The following is a 13,739-nucleotide window of genomic DNA, read 5'->3' as shown; positions in this document are numbered from 1 at the left end:
GAACCCGAGGCTTTTTTAAAAAGTGACGCTTTGACGCGTGGCGTTTTTTTAAGGTCGGTGTGCACACTCGCAGTGGTGCCCTTTGTTTAGTCACGAGGCGTTAAACGTCGGCGAATATCGCGCGCAAAATTCGTCCCGGTGTGTACGGGCCTTTAGACCAGTGAGAACAGCCCCTTCCCGGAAGAGTCTGCGCTGCCAGCCTCGCCCCTCAGGTTGACAGACACTCACTTTCTCTGCAGGGCTAGCTGTGTTTAGCAAAAACATTTTCCTTTTATATGTACAATATGCACATCCATCTTTGCAAAAGTTTAGATATTTGTTTTCATGGGCAAGACGAAGACACACTGCCAATGCCAACTCTAGGTTGATGTCATGAAATGGGCAGCACCCACACGGAGGGAAAGCCGGTGCTTCAGAGGTCAAGCCGTCTTACTTCCGGCTAGGAAAATGAGTTGCGAAAATAACTAGTATTTCAGGGGTTTTTTTAATAATTCTTTTGTGTGCCAAAGGTAATCATATACATCATGTACATGTATCATATGCATGGATATTATTTACTACAATAGGCTTAAGAATAGTCTGGTTTAGGCCCTTTAACAAAATGTGACCAGTGACAGTCATCCAAGCAAGAACCTCAGGTATGAAAAACCGAACAGTACCAGTCCTAGACATGATACACCCCTACTGGCTAAAGAAACTCACTGCACTCCATGTGCGCCTTGCAGCACAAATTAACTAGCTGCTGAGAGATACAGCACAAATTAACTAGCTGCTGAGAGATAGGACTCAACCTGAAGGACAAACAATTATGATCCTGACGGATCTCTCAAAGGGTTCAGTCCCATCCAATTACCACCCAATAACTTGTCTCTCCAAAACATGGAAAATCATGACATGCATCATTGCAACCATGTTGAATAGGCAAATGAATCAATAAATGAGTAAAGCACAGAAAGGGATTGGTAGAGATACCAGAAGAGCCAAACACCAACTCCTGGTTGACCAACCAGTTTCTCAAGACTGGTGGTCACAGCACAATGATAAAAAGTAAGACTATAGCACAATGTCACATACATAGGTCACTGAATGCTTGGAGCTGTACAACATCAACAGGACTATAAGATCTTTTGTATCAAATTCAATGAAATCCTCATTTGAAGCCAATGGCAAGCCACTTCCATGACTGTCCATCAGATGTGGCATATGGGTTTCCTCTGTCCCCACTGCTGTTCTGCATAGGTCTGAACCCCCTAAACCAAATAATCCAAAATATTAGCTACAGATGCTGATTTAGGAATGGGGCCATTATAACTCTCTTCCTATACATGGAATATATCAAGCTAGATGCTTAGAGTGAGTGGATCCACACCACCAGGATCTACAGTAGTAACACTGGGATGTCATTGGGGGTTGAAAAATGGAGTCGGACGCTTACACAGAGAGACAAGGTAGTCCACATGGAAGGGGTCTCGCTCACAAAAAGAACAATGGCGGATATTGAGGACAGTTACAAGCACCTTGGAATTCCACAGGCAAATGGCAACTTGGAACAAGGAAAGCCATTACAGCCAAATACCTCTAACAAGTAATACAATACCGGCTCAATGGGAAGAACAATACTCGGGCAATAAATAGTTATACACTGGCAGTGATCAGATACCCTGCAAGAATAAAAAGGTGACCAAAGGAAGATATGTGGACCACATACGTTAAAACACAAAAGCTCCTTGCGATACGTGGAGGGTTCCATCGCAATTACAGCACTTTGGGACTATACGCTAGCCACAGAAAAGGACCCAGGGCTAGTGAGTATGGAAGGCACTATCCAGGATGAAACATCTAGGATCCATGAATACATCAAGTACATTAGCTCAACTGACAGAGGACAGATCATCATGAGAGGACAAGCCCCTTTATAGAATTTACCACCAGAACATAACTGAGGTGGCTGACATCAAGACGTCCTATTAATGGCTAGAGGGGGCTGGTCTACTGGACAGCACAGAAGTACCTACTCATCCTGGCAGGACAGGAGCAAACCCTGAGCACCAGAGTGATAGAGGTCTAGATCTGATACACCAGACAAGGTATAGGGTGTGCAAAGAGATGCCAGCACATAACTTTAGACTGGCAGGGAACACATGCATAGAGTGTTGCAACCAAGTGCCTGGAGTATTGTACAGGAACATGTGTGTGGATACTAAAGTGGGAAGCACCTCCAAATTTGGTAGAACGACAGCAGAGATCATGTGGGACTTCAATGTACAGGAACCTTAAACTCCTTGGCATCTGACAGAGGACCAGAGCTTGGGTGAGTAACCATTTACAGAGGGTGAGAAGAGATTTTTACTTTTATTTTAAATACAACATACCTTCATAAAGCCTTGAGAAAAAAAACTGTTCTTATTTTTATTTTATTCTATTTTTTGAATGGGGGAAAATGTGGTTAATAAACGCGATCAAACTCTCGTTTTAATCTGCCCCGGAATGGTTTCTATGGTAACAAATCCCCTATCCTACGTCACTTCCGGAAAGGTTAAATTCGCAAAGAAAACCACGGTGTGCGCCCGTGGATGAGTAAAGCTGAACTGTTGTCTTCATTCATTTCTTCCCTTACTTTGTCATTTTACAGTTGTCAGTGTGTCTCCACTTTTTTATGTTAGCTTTCCTAACAGGTAAGAAAGCGCTAACCGAGAAGGTGACGACATTATTTATATCTAGTTAGTTCGGCACCATGCGTACATGATTGTTGCTAGTCAGGGTTAGCCATTCCACGCTATCAAACTGTGTTCTTTGTTTTGTCATTGAACATTTTTAAAATATGCGACAGTAACGTATTGTCCCAAGTTTGGTAGTGGTACAACCCAACAAAGATGGCATCTGTTAAGCTATTTTGTGCGTGTGGAAACTCTGTGCAGCTTTTTCTCTGACAGAACGAGAACCACATCAGTGGATCATAAATCAAATCATGTAGTTTACTAGTTAAGCTAAAAATGTAGGTTATTATTTCTTCATCCTGTCCCATCTTAAATATTACACAATGAAATGATCTAATCTACATGGTTTAGGCACTCCAACCACAAATAAAATTCAATTTAAACATAATGCATGGAAATTAGAGTCAATTGATGCCTTTTGGATTCTTAGGACTACCGTTAACTGCAGTGTTTGTATCCTGACTCCCTTTTTCAATCTCTCTGCCAGGTGCATGTTGGTTTTGCTGTTGCTTGGAATAAAGGTGTGCACAAAGGTTTGCACACCCAACATCAGCTGGATGTAAATGCAGAGTCTGCACTGAGGCATGTCGATATCGGTGATCATCAAGTGGGGAGGACAGGAGTATTCCATCAGTTCTCTGTCTGAGGAGGACACTGTCATGGACCTGAAACAGTCCATTAAGACGCTGACCGGGGTGCTGCCAGAGAGACAAAAGCTGCTGGGACTCAAAGTCAAAGGTGAGAAAGCCAGACTTTGCCAATCACACTGAATACTGAGGTGTTACAGGATGCTGCAACCTTATTTGGGCTGTCATTTTATATGATTTGTATATAAATGCAATTTATTTGATTCACATTTCTACACTTTGACGATCCAACATCATTATCAACAACATTGACTTATTACTTTAAGTTCTTTTTAACGGTGCTTTAAAGCCACTGATGTTTCTGCCTCCAGGTAAACCTGCAGAGGATGAGATGAAGCTGGGTTCTCTGAAACTGAAGCCCAACACCAAAATCATGATGATGGGAACCAGAGAGGAGAGCCTGGTAAGTGAACGTTCTGTGGGTGAAAATGTTTAGAAGAAACTTGTGGAGCTGATCCATTGTCTTAATAGTCGGTTAGGTGATGCATCTTTTTAGAAAACAGCATAGGTGATGCCTCTTTTTTTGTCCATGTTTTTTTTTTTTTGTGAAGGAGGAGGTTTTAGCTCCTCCCCCAGAGAACGACGACGTGGTAAATGATTTTGATATTGAGGAGGAATTTATTGAAGTGGAGAACAGGTGAGAAATTGTTATTGTTTTGATTTTATTTAAGGCTTTTTTGTTTGGATTTTAAAATTTTACTCTCAAATTTTGAGTTAAGGGGAAAAAAATCATGTTAGCGAGTGAGTATAATAATAACTTTGTTGCTTTTAGAGAGGAGAATTTGGCTAAAATTGCTCGTAGAGTAAAAGACTATAAAGTGGAAGAGCTGAGCCCTCCCAGAAAAGGAAAGAGGCTGTTGGTGCTGGATGTGGACTACACACTGTTTGGTGAGTTTGGATCTTCTTGTTTTTCTCTGTGCGCGCCCGTGTTTGCAAGTATTATCAGAATTCTCTGCATAACAACAACTGCTGCATGTGAACCGACGAGCCGCTTGTCTGAACTTCAACACTTTGTGTGTTTAGATCACAAATCCTGTGCAGAAACGGGCCAGGAGCTGATGAGACCGTATCTGCACGAGCTTCTAACATCTGCCTACGAGGATTATGATATTGTCATCTGGTGTATGTCATTTCTCCATTATTCTTAAACAAATGTTGGAAAATACTGGTTGTTCCAAGATACTTTTGGTCCGATTAAGATATTTCAATCCAGGGGGTCCCCCAGTGATCCGTGCCCCTTTGCTGATCACCTGGATCAGGTGTGTCCCACTGGTAGGAAGCAGCAGAAGGGCAGAGGCAGTTGGATATTTGACACTCTGGGCTGATCAAGAGTAATCTTGGGGTCCAGAACAAAGGAAAAAAAATACTTTAAGATTACTAAGTACTATCTTTAGTGAGGCTTTATTTCTTCTGCTTCTCTTAATGCACATTAGGGTGGTCCTTCCAGATGGCTACATTTTTAAATTAATATTTTTTCAGCTCCAACCCCGGAAATTTGTTGGAATAGCTGAATAAACTCTCCTTGTACATTTTTTTCCAATTCCAACAACATTTACCCCTCCCTCAATGAGACTGGTATGGTGCGTCAGCAGAAGACTAAGGAGAACTAAGGTGGCTGCCAATAGATGGGCTTAGCAGTCTCAAAGTGAACACTAACAAATATTTGGGACAGAGACTGTAGATTGGATATGGAATATCCAATCTATCTTCATGGGTTGGGGCGGCCGTGGTGCAGCGGTAGGGCGGTCGTCCCATGATCGTAAGGTTGCAGGTTCGATTCCCGCCTTGCACACCCATGAGTCGAAGTGTCCTTGGGCAAGACACTGAACCCCACCTTGCCTCTGGTGGTAGGCGGGCGCCTGTGTTTGGCAGCGGAGCGACCACCAGTGTGTGAATGTGTGAGTGAATGTGTGTGTGACTGGGTGAATGGGTCTGTGACTGTAAAGCGCTTTGTCCTTGTAGGAAGAAAGGCGCTATATAAGTATACGCCATTTACCATTTACCATATCGACTTTTTAAGAGTTTTTTTTCACATTTAGAACAAACAGGAATACAAGCATACTCGGTTATATAATGGATGTTTTGAATGTTTACAATTTTCATCATCATTGATATTTGTTCTTTTTCATACATGTAGAATTGTAGATTACATTGTTTGAGATCAGTTCTGATGTTAAAACTTTCATTCTAACTCTAATTTGAATTATGATGTTTTTATTCCTTGACAATGTGGACCCATAGGGGCCGAAGGGGAAAACTTCAAGGTCACTGAGGGAGGGGTAAATATTGTCCAATTGGGACAAAAATTCAAAAGGAGAGTTTTCTCAGCTAATCCAACCATCTTCATGGGTTGGAGCTTAGAATTTCCAACTTCCACTTTTAAGGACCACCCTACTGCACATTGAATGAAAAAAAATGTATCAGCGATGTAATAAAAGAAAAGGGAAATAAACAGTGGGATGGTTGTACATTTATTTATTTTACTTATTTTTAAATTTTCAGCTGCTACAAGTATGAAGTGGATAGATGCCAAAATGAAAGCAAGTATTACAATTTCATTTTTTATTCTATTAAGTTTATTTTTTAATCCCATTGGCTAAGTCCAGCAGTTTGCCCCCTTTTTTTTGCTAAGGCCTTTAGAAATGTAAACTTTTTAATTTAGTTTTTCTGATTTCTCTTACTTATCTAAACCCATAAGATAAAGAAAGATGTCCAACCTTTCCCTGTGATGCTTTACCTTGTTTGTCCAAAAGGTGGCAGTGTTGAGCTTGCAATGCTGAGGAGTGGTTGGTTTGAATGTAACACTGCTGTGTATTTTTCTGCACTTATGCATAGGAGCTGGGAGTGACAGTCAACCCTAACTACAAGATCACGTTTATGCTGGACAGTGCAGCCATGATCACAGTACACACCCCAAAACGTGGAGTGGTGGAGGTGGGGTCCCAACATTTACTGTCCTGCTGAGAACAGCTGCATGCATTTTGGTTTTATTGTTTATAGTTGATTCGTCAGCACATACATTTTTGTTGTTGTTTTCTTGGCGTGCACGTCTGCAGGTTAAGCCTTTGGGTGTGATATGGGGAAAATACGACGAGTTTTACAGCAGAAAAAACACCATCATGATCGATGACATTGGTAGAAACTTTCTCATGAACCCGCAGAACGGACTGAAGGTACCACCAGCTCTCAACCCATCACGATCAGGACTGTTGCCATTGCTGCCAGGTTTGGTTGAAAGCCGCGATTGTGTTTCAGATCCGACCCTTTATGAAGGCTCACCTCAACAGAGAGAAGGACAAGGAGCTGTACAAACTGGCTCAGTACCTCAAAGAAATCGCCAAGCTCGATGATTTCAGCGGGCTCAATCACAAGCACTGGGAGAAGTACGTATGCAAAGTCTGTTTGTTTGTTTTTTTTAGAAATAGTAGGGCAAGCAACTATAGAGTTCAGAAATGTATTCAATTTTTACAGAATTTTATCTGAAGTTTAAAAAAAAAAGCAATGTGTTTGTGTAGGTACTTATCGAAGAGGCAGCGGCACTGAAGAAAGGACCGCATTACCCACAAACACCTGGAACCAAATGCTCTTTCAGCTGAAACACGAAGAACAGACTCATCTTGGTTTGGCTTTCACAATGTAAACACATTTTAAAGGAGTTTTTTGAACATTTATTGAAGTGGCTGTGACAACAGATTTTGAAAGGATAAAAATATAAAACAGGACTCTAATAAAGCCTTAGATGACCAGAAAGCATGTGACATCGAGTCTTCCAGAATATCTTTGAATTGATGTTAAAAGAAAAAACCAAAACATGTTTTAGTTTGACCACCATGCCCTGCTGCTTCACTAAAATAATCCAACCGGCATTTCTTTTTATGCAGCAGACTGAAAGCATCTTCTTTTTTCTGGATTATTGATTTAAAGCAGTGAAAATATATATATATATATATATTGTGTTTCCCAAAGTATTATATTAAAAAAATAAGTTGCATCAAATACAAAACTGTTACTGCAACATGCAGTTGGACACGCAGCACTGAGCAATAATTCCTGAACTAACTTAAGACTGAAATCTGCTTCTTTTAACTCAAGTTTCACTTCAATGCTTCCATCAAACAGCAAACTGTAGTAAATGTTTTTTTACTTGAATGCAGGCGTGAGGACGTGTTCTATACAAATAGTACATGGGCACAGTTGGAAGAGTTGCCAGTAGAGTGTTACTGTGTATTTGTTCAGTTTTTCGTTTATTTTTTTTTTATAAGTTAGTTGTGGTTGTGATAATCAAAGAACAAAAAATGTTGGTTTTTCCATTTTTCTTTATTTAAAAAGGTCAAGATGGGAGATGAATATCAAACAATTTCAAGTTTTCTTGGGACGTAGACGAAGTAGGGAAGGATTCTTGCCTGAGATTTCCAGATGTTGCAGAAAAATAAGATCCTGATTAATTCATGAGATGATCTTCTAATCTGCCAATGATTTTCTTTGTCTTTTTGACATCCACCTGTACATTTGCAATAAAATGCTTTTTTGTAAACGCCTGTCTCTACTCTTTATTTTATTGTACCGGCTGGTCAGTAGGAACAAGCAGACACATTTTTACACCTTTTAGCGATTATTAATATCATAAATACACCAAATTACTCAATATACATGTGAGATAGTAAATGCAAAACTCCTATCAGTGTCATATATGCAGATAATGTCAACTATTGTAAAATGTTAAAATTGTAATGTTTGAAATAACGTGCAGGAAAACGTAAAAGATGCACAATAATTAAATGTACAAAATTAAAAAATAAATACTGTACATGTGTGTAAATGTATTTTTGTGAATGGCTTAAGAAATATAAAAAAAAAGAATTTGACAGAAGCCTTCAGCGTTCCTTCTTGTTCAGTGACAGAAGTTAGCACTTCACTTCACGTTTGTTCACTCTGCAAAAAAAAGATAAACATCAGATGACCATATTTTGGAGCATTTTTACTTGAGAATGATATTTCAATCCACTTACGTGCACTGACTCCACTGGCTCCACGGGCCGTGGGTGTGCTTGTCCTGAGCGCGTACACAGAAAATATACTTCTTGGGTTTGAAGTTAATCTCATAACTTGTCTGTTCGGTTGTGTTATTCTGAAAAAGGATGGGACTTGTTACAAACGAGCTACCAGGAGTCAGCTTATGTGTGTAAAGTCTTTCTATTATTTTTTTTTTTTACCATAATAAATTCGCCACTGTGGCAGGAATGCCCACTCGGGACAACTTTGATCTGGAACTGGAGACCGAAGAAGGTGCAGGGCTTCTCCCAGGACTCCGGATAGTCCCAACTGAAATTCTTGCCCTGGGAAATGCGCAGGTTGGGGAGTTTTGCTGGTCTTACTGGAGTCATCAGGAGAAGAATCAGATAGACAAAGTATAAGAGCCACAAACAAGAATGGATATACATCTATCTATATTAGGGCTGCACGATATGAGGAATTTCAGTGCAACAGTTTAAATAAGAGTCAACATACCTTAAATTATACTCTAAAGGACCCTAGTCTACATAACTTGCGAGCATCTAACATAAAAGGGTTCCGTCTGAGTGGTCAAATGCATTAAAGGAAGTATTTGATTCATTAAATACCTAAAATCTGCCATAAGATTGTTTTAGCACATGTAAGGTAACCATTTTATGCTGTTTTTGCGATTAACGTATTGCACAGCTTGATTTCGCGATAACGATAAATTTGCCATTGTGCAGGCCTAATTTATATAATAATAATAATAGAATAATAGAACTAATAATTGAACAAAGTGTACCAATCTCTCTGAGGTAGAAGGACTTGGTGTAGGCCTCCAGGAGAGCATAGCTGTGGATGTAAACAGTGAGGGAGATGCGGTACTGCTCTTCTTTGTAAGGGCAGGCAGCATCCTGACAGTGAACGCCCAACCCATCAGCATCCAGCACACAGGGGATGCTGTCCAAATATCTGCAATTTGGAGAAAGACGTGTTAGATGACAACGCCTCGACTCCTTGGCTTCAATTTCACCTGCAAGGCAGACTTAAAACCCACTGGGGGGGTTTAAGGTGACAAAAACGGAAGGATTTCCTCACCGTTCTGCCTTAACCAGGAGCACAGAGGCGTGGGACCTGTACTTTGTTTTTTTCCAGGTGCAGTGAAAGGAGCCTTTGTAGTTTGGTGCTGAGCAGTGGATATGATCTGGAAGGATTCAACACGTCAGTTACCTGGACTCTTCTACTTCCTTTTATTGCTTCTGAGCTCTTCGTGTAGGACTTCAGAACAATCTGTTCAAAATTCCTACTGCTTAACAAAAGTAAAGGCATGACTCACCCTGTTAGAATCAAGCTGAGGAAAAAACAAGAAGCTGGACACCATAATACCATCAACTTCTCTTTACAAGTTTACTTTTACAAAAAAGGAAGATTTCTTTTTTTCTTCTTGTTAAAAAGAAAAGAAATGCAATTAAACATTTTGATTTTTTTTTTTACACAAGCTTCATTCACATCGACTACTTTCCTTTATATCACCTTCTTGTTGACCTATTTCTGTTCATTCCATCAGTCCTCTTGTTTGATAAACCTCTGCCCACTGAATAATCCCACTCCCTCCATCATTCTTATCACAACGATTCAGTGACATCTACTGCATGTCTTCTCTAATGAAAGTTGCCCCATCTGATACCGGTACTTTAAAAAAAGGGCAAATCTTTATCGGTTTTCTTTCCTTATATCTTCTTTGATCTCCAACCTTTCTCTTCCACCCTCTTTATTCTTAACCACCAGATTTACAGCAAAGTTCTGACCTGCAGAAAACGCTGCTGATATCAGTTGAAGAAGGAAAAGGACCCTAATCTAATGTCTGCAGACATAACATCGAAGAGAACTATAAACTCTGTTTAAACCCAGAAGAACAGCTGTTAATCAGCAGAAGACGGAATACAGACTTTCGTCATTTGACAGAATATGGACCCTTTTTTATCTTATTTTATTTTCACAGCATTACCTTATTAAAAAAATAAATACATAAATAAATAATAATGCTTAATCAATTATTGAAAATTGTTAAATTGATTGATTTCTAATGATATTACTTTAAAAATTGATTCATGATTTTTCCTAATGTGATTTTGCGCATATTTTAATTTTGATACTTGAGCATTTATTGCTATGAAGATTTTTGAAACAGTGTTATGTCTATTTTACCGATATAGTATTATTTTTTAATCATATAATGACTTTTATAAGTAACATAATCTGCATATATTTTGAATAACTAATTGGCATTTGCCATGTTGATTTCTAAAATAGTTATTTTTACATAATAATTGAGTAATTCTACCCTGCGACAGACTGGCGACCAGTCCAGGGTATCCCTTGCCTACGCCCAAGTGGCCGGGATAGGCTCCTGCAACCCCGTGACCCCGAAAGGGAATAAAGGGTTAAGAAGATTGATGAATGAATTAAGTAATTCATCTTTGTTATGTGCTTTATTGATACGGAAGAATTCTTAATTCTGTCTGATAAAAGTTATGAACCGGATAATGATAAATACTGTAATAAAATGGTTACGGTATAACGGGGGAGATTATTTAAGTTCGCTTCCTTCCACTCCCTTTCAAGCAATATTTAATTTTATGTCTAATTATCCTCAGTTTGATACATCATTGTATGATTGTATAACCGATGATTGTATTGTTTTTGTGTATTATTCTTATTTGATTGCTTGAAATAAACCATTTCATATCAAATCAAATCAAAAAATTCAATGTCTCTTATCTCACCTTCTTCTGGGGACTTCTTTTCCAATATGACAGTCCTGTTGTCTGGATCTAGTTGGACCAGGATCACTGTGTGGTTAAGGTACTCTTTGCTTGGACCCAGGTGACAAGTGTAGTTTCCTCCATCCATCTCCTTCACCATGACTGTTACCTGGTTGCCCTCCAGAGGCGGCATAAACTCCTCTCCTGAGACACAGATTCAGTTCAGTGTTGCCATGGTTTCAGAGAAATTGGCAAAGCCAGATGGATTACCATTTTTTCTCCAAAAAATTGGCTTGTTGTCATTTGCTTGTCCACAGGTCAGAGGGACTCTGGACACGATGCCGTGATCATGAGGGACCCTCAGGACCACGACTGTAATAAAAACAATCTATTAGCACAGATGTGATTAATAGTGGGCAAAATGCGTAAAATAGGAACAGAGAGGGGCGATACCGTTATCCGTCAGGGTCTCCACGTTTTCTTGATGAGAATCAGAACTGGCCCAACATATGGCAACACTCAGAGATATGAGAAGCAATACTTGCATCTGTGATAAATAAAAAGAACAATAAAAATTAGACAAACAGAAATGATGGACAAAATATAACATTTAAATATTTCAAAATCTGGTTCACAATACTAATTTCATATATTAACAAAGTCTTAAATACTTCACACATTTTAAGAATCATTTTGAAGTTATGTTTGAAAATAAAAAAAGTTCTCCCCTCTAGATAGTAAATGTAGGCAGTCTTACCTTGAGTTGGTGATTCTTAGGTTTCCACACCTGGAAGCAGATCTTCTAACAGAAAAGTGTCAAACCTGTTGGTTGCATGTGATGTGTGTTGTCTGTCTGCCTTCAGCCAGCCGCAGCAGTATTTATATTGCCCAAAAGCAGAAAACCCCTCCATCGTAAAACGGAATTACTAAAGGTGCGCGTGCGCGTTTGTTTGTGCTCAGGAGTCCTAAATGGTGCGAGAAGGCGAGAGTCGCTGGCAAATATCAAAGGACAATGGAAGGAACAACGAACCCTGGCGAAATTATACGAAATTAAGCGAAAGGCAAACAAAATGTGCAAGCTGATACATTGTTTTAGTCACATGGAAAATGACGTCGACTTCCACACAAAAAACAAAATAAAGGGGAAGGAATAAAAAAAAATATGAAAAAGTAAAAAAAAAAAAAAATTCCAATTTCAACCAACTATATAATTTATGTGACGTTGTATTATTTCGTAACCACAGTGTACGCTGTAGGAAAATAATCCAAATAAACCGACAGAAACTGCCAAACCAAAATGCAGATGTGCGCACGCGCATGACATACCACATTGTGTACAACAGGTACATTGGTGGGGATGTTTCCAGGATCGCACCTACATGTGTGTGTGTGTGTGTGTTTTTAGTTATCCTACATTTTATAATAGTTTTTGTATGCTTTTTTAAAATCTATATCACCCCCAACAAGCAATAAAAGCCATAAAGAAAATACACAGGGAGTTACCTGCACACACAATTATGAAGGAATTTCCTTACAAATACCAGCCACCACTATAACAGCTTTGAGATTAGTCTGATGGATAAAAATAACCTACATGTTCAAGCTTAAAGATTCTTGGTTTAGGGGGGGATAACTTTGCACCTGATGAACAAAGGAAACAGATGACTATTGATCGAGGAGAGCATGGTCTGTGGTTCACCTCTGATCTTAACTGAAGCTCACTTACTATAAGTCGTTTACACTGAGAAGAAAGGCCAGTCATTGGCCTTTTCCCAAACCAAAAAACTGCACCATAAAAACAACTGTTTTGAAGTCACATCTTTTTTTTCTTTCTTAAAATACTTTTGTCAGGTGAAGAAAGCAAAAGCCATGAAACACGTCTGACTCTGTTTCCTTCATCAACCGAATCCCCCCCCCCCCCCCCCGACTCTTTTGCAGACTGAGTAAGACTTTGACTTCCTTTTTTCCCTACCATTATCTCATGCACAACATTTGACTTTCCAACACTAAGCAGGTGATTAAATCTCCCACTTCCTCATATTTGGAGCTTGGTCTCTGGACAACTTCTCTGTTACAAGTTCAGTTGCAGTTTCATCTTCATCACATCGCTGGCTTGGAAACGTATGATTGCAGCACTCGCATTTCCAGACCAAATATAAAAAGAAGTTTGCCATTTAGGACCATATGCTGGAATTTACCTTGTTCTGTTCCTTGGAAAGAGATTGCTTTAAAAAAATGAAGTTGTTGTAGGAAAAAGGAAGGGAAAAGGAGTTATTCTGTAATTGTGCGACCACAAAAGTCTCCGGATTCTATTCTTATGAGATTCAGGACTTTAAACTGGGGGTTGATCTAGAAGATGTTTTGCTGGCTTAGTGTTAAAGATCAACTTATAAAGTCCTACTTCTCTGAAGATCAGAATTCTGTGACCTGGATGACTGAAGATCTTCACTTTGACAAAAGACAGGCCAATCTTTGAAATAAAATAAAAATAATCACTCATTCTAAATCTAAAGAAGAGAGGATTTAAACAAATGAAAAAATCAAAAATGAAAGCTGTGAACTACATTGGTGAAAAAGAAGATTCATTTTTTGAATCCTTATATGTTAGAGACGCA

The 13,739-nt window shown here is 39.2% G+C and overlaps 2 protein-coding genes across 3 annotated transcripts; one reads left to right on the top strand and one right to left on the bottom strand.

Annotated features, from left to right (window-relative positions):
• Positions 1-1,391: 1,391 nt before the first annotated feature.
• ublcp1 (ubiquitin-like domain containing CTD phosphatase 1) lies at positions 1,392-7,898 on the top strand. 2 transcript variants are annotated; one of them, XM_078930700.1, is made up of 11 exons: positions 1,392-2,311; positions 3,205-3,455; positions 3,676-3,767; positions 3,916-4,001; positions 4,137-4,252; positions 4,388-4,486; positions 5,867-5,904; positions 6,200-6,298; positions 6,421-6,537; positions 6,620-6,747; positions 6,880-7,898. In XM_078930700.1, the coding sequence occupies exons 2-11, from the start codon at positions 3,302-3,304 to the stop codon at positions 6,905-6,907; spliced, it is 957 nt and encodes a 318-aa protein (XP_078786826.1). In that variant the 5' UTR covers positions 1,392-2,311; positions 3,205-3,301; the 3' UTR covers positions 6,908-7,898. The 2 variants fall into 2 exon arrangements, with proteins under 2 accessions (XP_078786826.1, XP_004076194.1); XM_004076146.5 differs by lacking the exon at positions 1,392-2,311 and adding an exon at positions 2,519-2,675.
• il12bb (interleukin 12B, b) lies at positions 7,663-12,058 on the bottom strand. The gene is made up of 9 exons (XM_004076147.5): positions 11,882-12,058; positions 11,578-11,671; positions 11,395-11,496; positions 11,146-11,328; positions 9,458-9,563; positions 9,162-9,331; positions 8,578-8,738; positions 8,374-8,492; positions 7,663-8,296 (listed from the first exon to the last, which is right to left on the bottom strand). The coding sequence occupies exons 2-9, from the start codon at positions 11,669-11,671 to the stop codon at positions 8,269-8,271; spliced, it is 963 nt and encodes a 320-aa protein (XP_004076195.1). The 5' UTR covers positions 11,882-12,058; the 3' UTR covers positions 7,663-8,268.
• Between the last annotated feature and the right edge of the window lie 1,681 nt (positions 12,059-13,739).

Source organism: Oryzias latipes, chromosome 14 (genome assembly GCF_053564925.1).
Source record: "Oryzias latipes strain Hd-rR chromosome 14, Olatipes_Hd-rR_3.1".
NCBI classification, from domain to species: domain Eukaryota; kingdom Metazoa; phylum Chordata; class Actinopteri; order Beloniformes; family Adrianichthyidae; genus Oryzias; species Oryzias latipes.
Note: the sequence above shows the minus strand (reverse complement) of the source record. Positions and strands in the feature narration are given on the sequence as shown.

Excerpts from the sequence above, each read along its gene's own strand:
- ublcp1 (XM_078930700.1), top strand. The coding sequence starts at position 3,302 with ATGTCGATATCGGTGATCATCAAGTGGGGAGGACAGGAGTATTCCATC. Across the intron at positions 3,456-3,675 it reads GCTGGGACTCAAAGTCAAAG|GTAAACCTGCAGAGGATGAG; the intron begins GTGAGAAAGCCA and ends TTCTGCCTCCAG. Across the intron at positions 6,538-6,619 it reads ACCCGCAGAACGGACTGAAG|ATCCGACCCTTTATGAAGGC; the intron begins GTACCACCAGCT and ends ATTGTGTTTCAG.
- il12bb (XM_004076147.5), bottom strand. The coding sequence starts at position 11,671 with ATGCAAGTATTGCTTCTCATATCTCTGAGTGTTGCCATATGTTGGGCC. Across the intron at positions 8,493-8,577 it reads ACAGTGGCGAATTTATTATG|AATAACACAACCGAACAGAC; the intron begins GTAAAAAAAAAA and ends ATCCTTTTTCAG. Across the intron at positions 8,297-8,373 it reads AGCCAGTGGAGTCAGTGCAC|AGTGAACAAACGTGAAGTGA; the intron begins GTAAGTGGATTG and ends TTTTTTTTGCAG.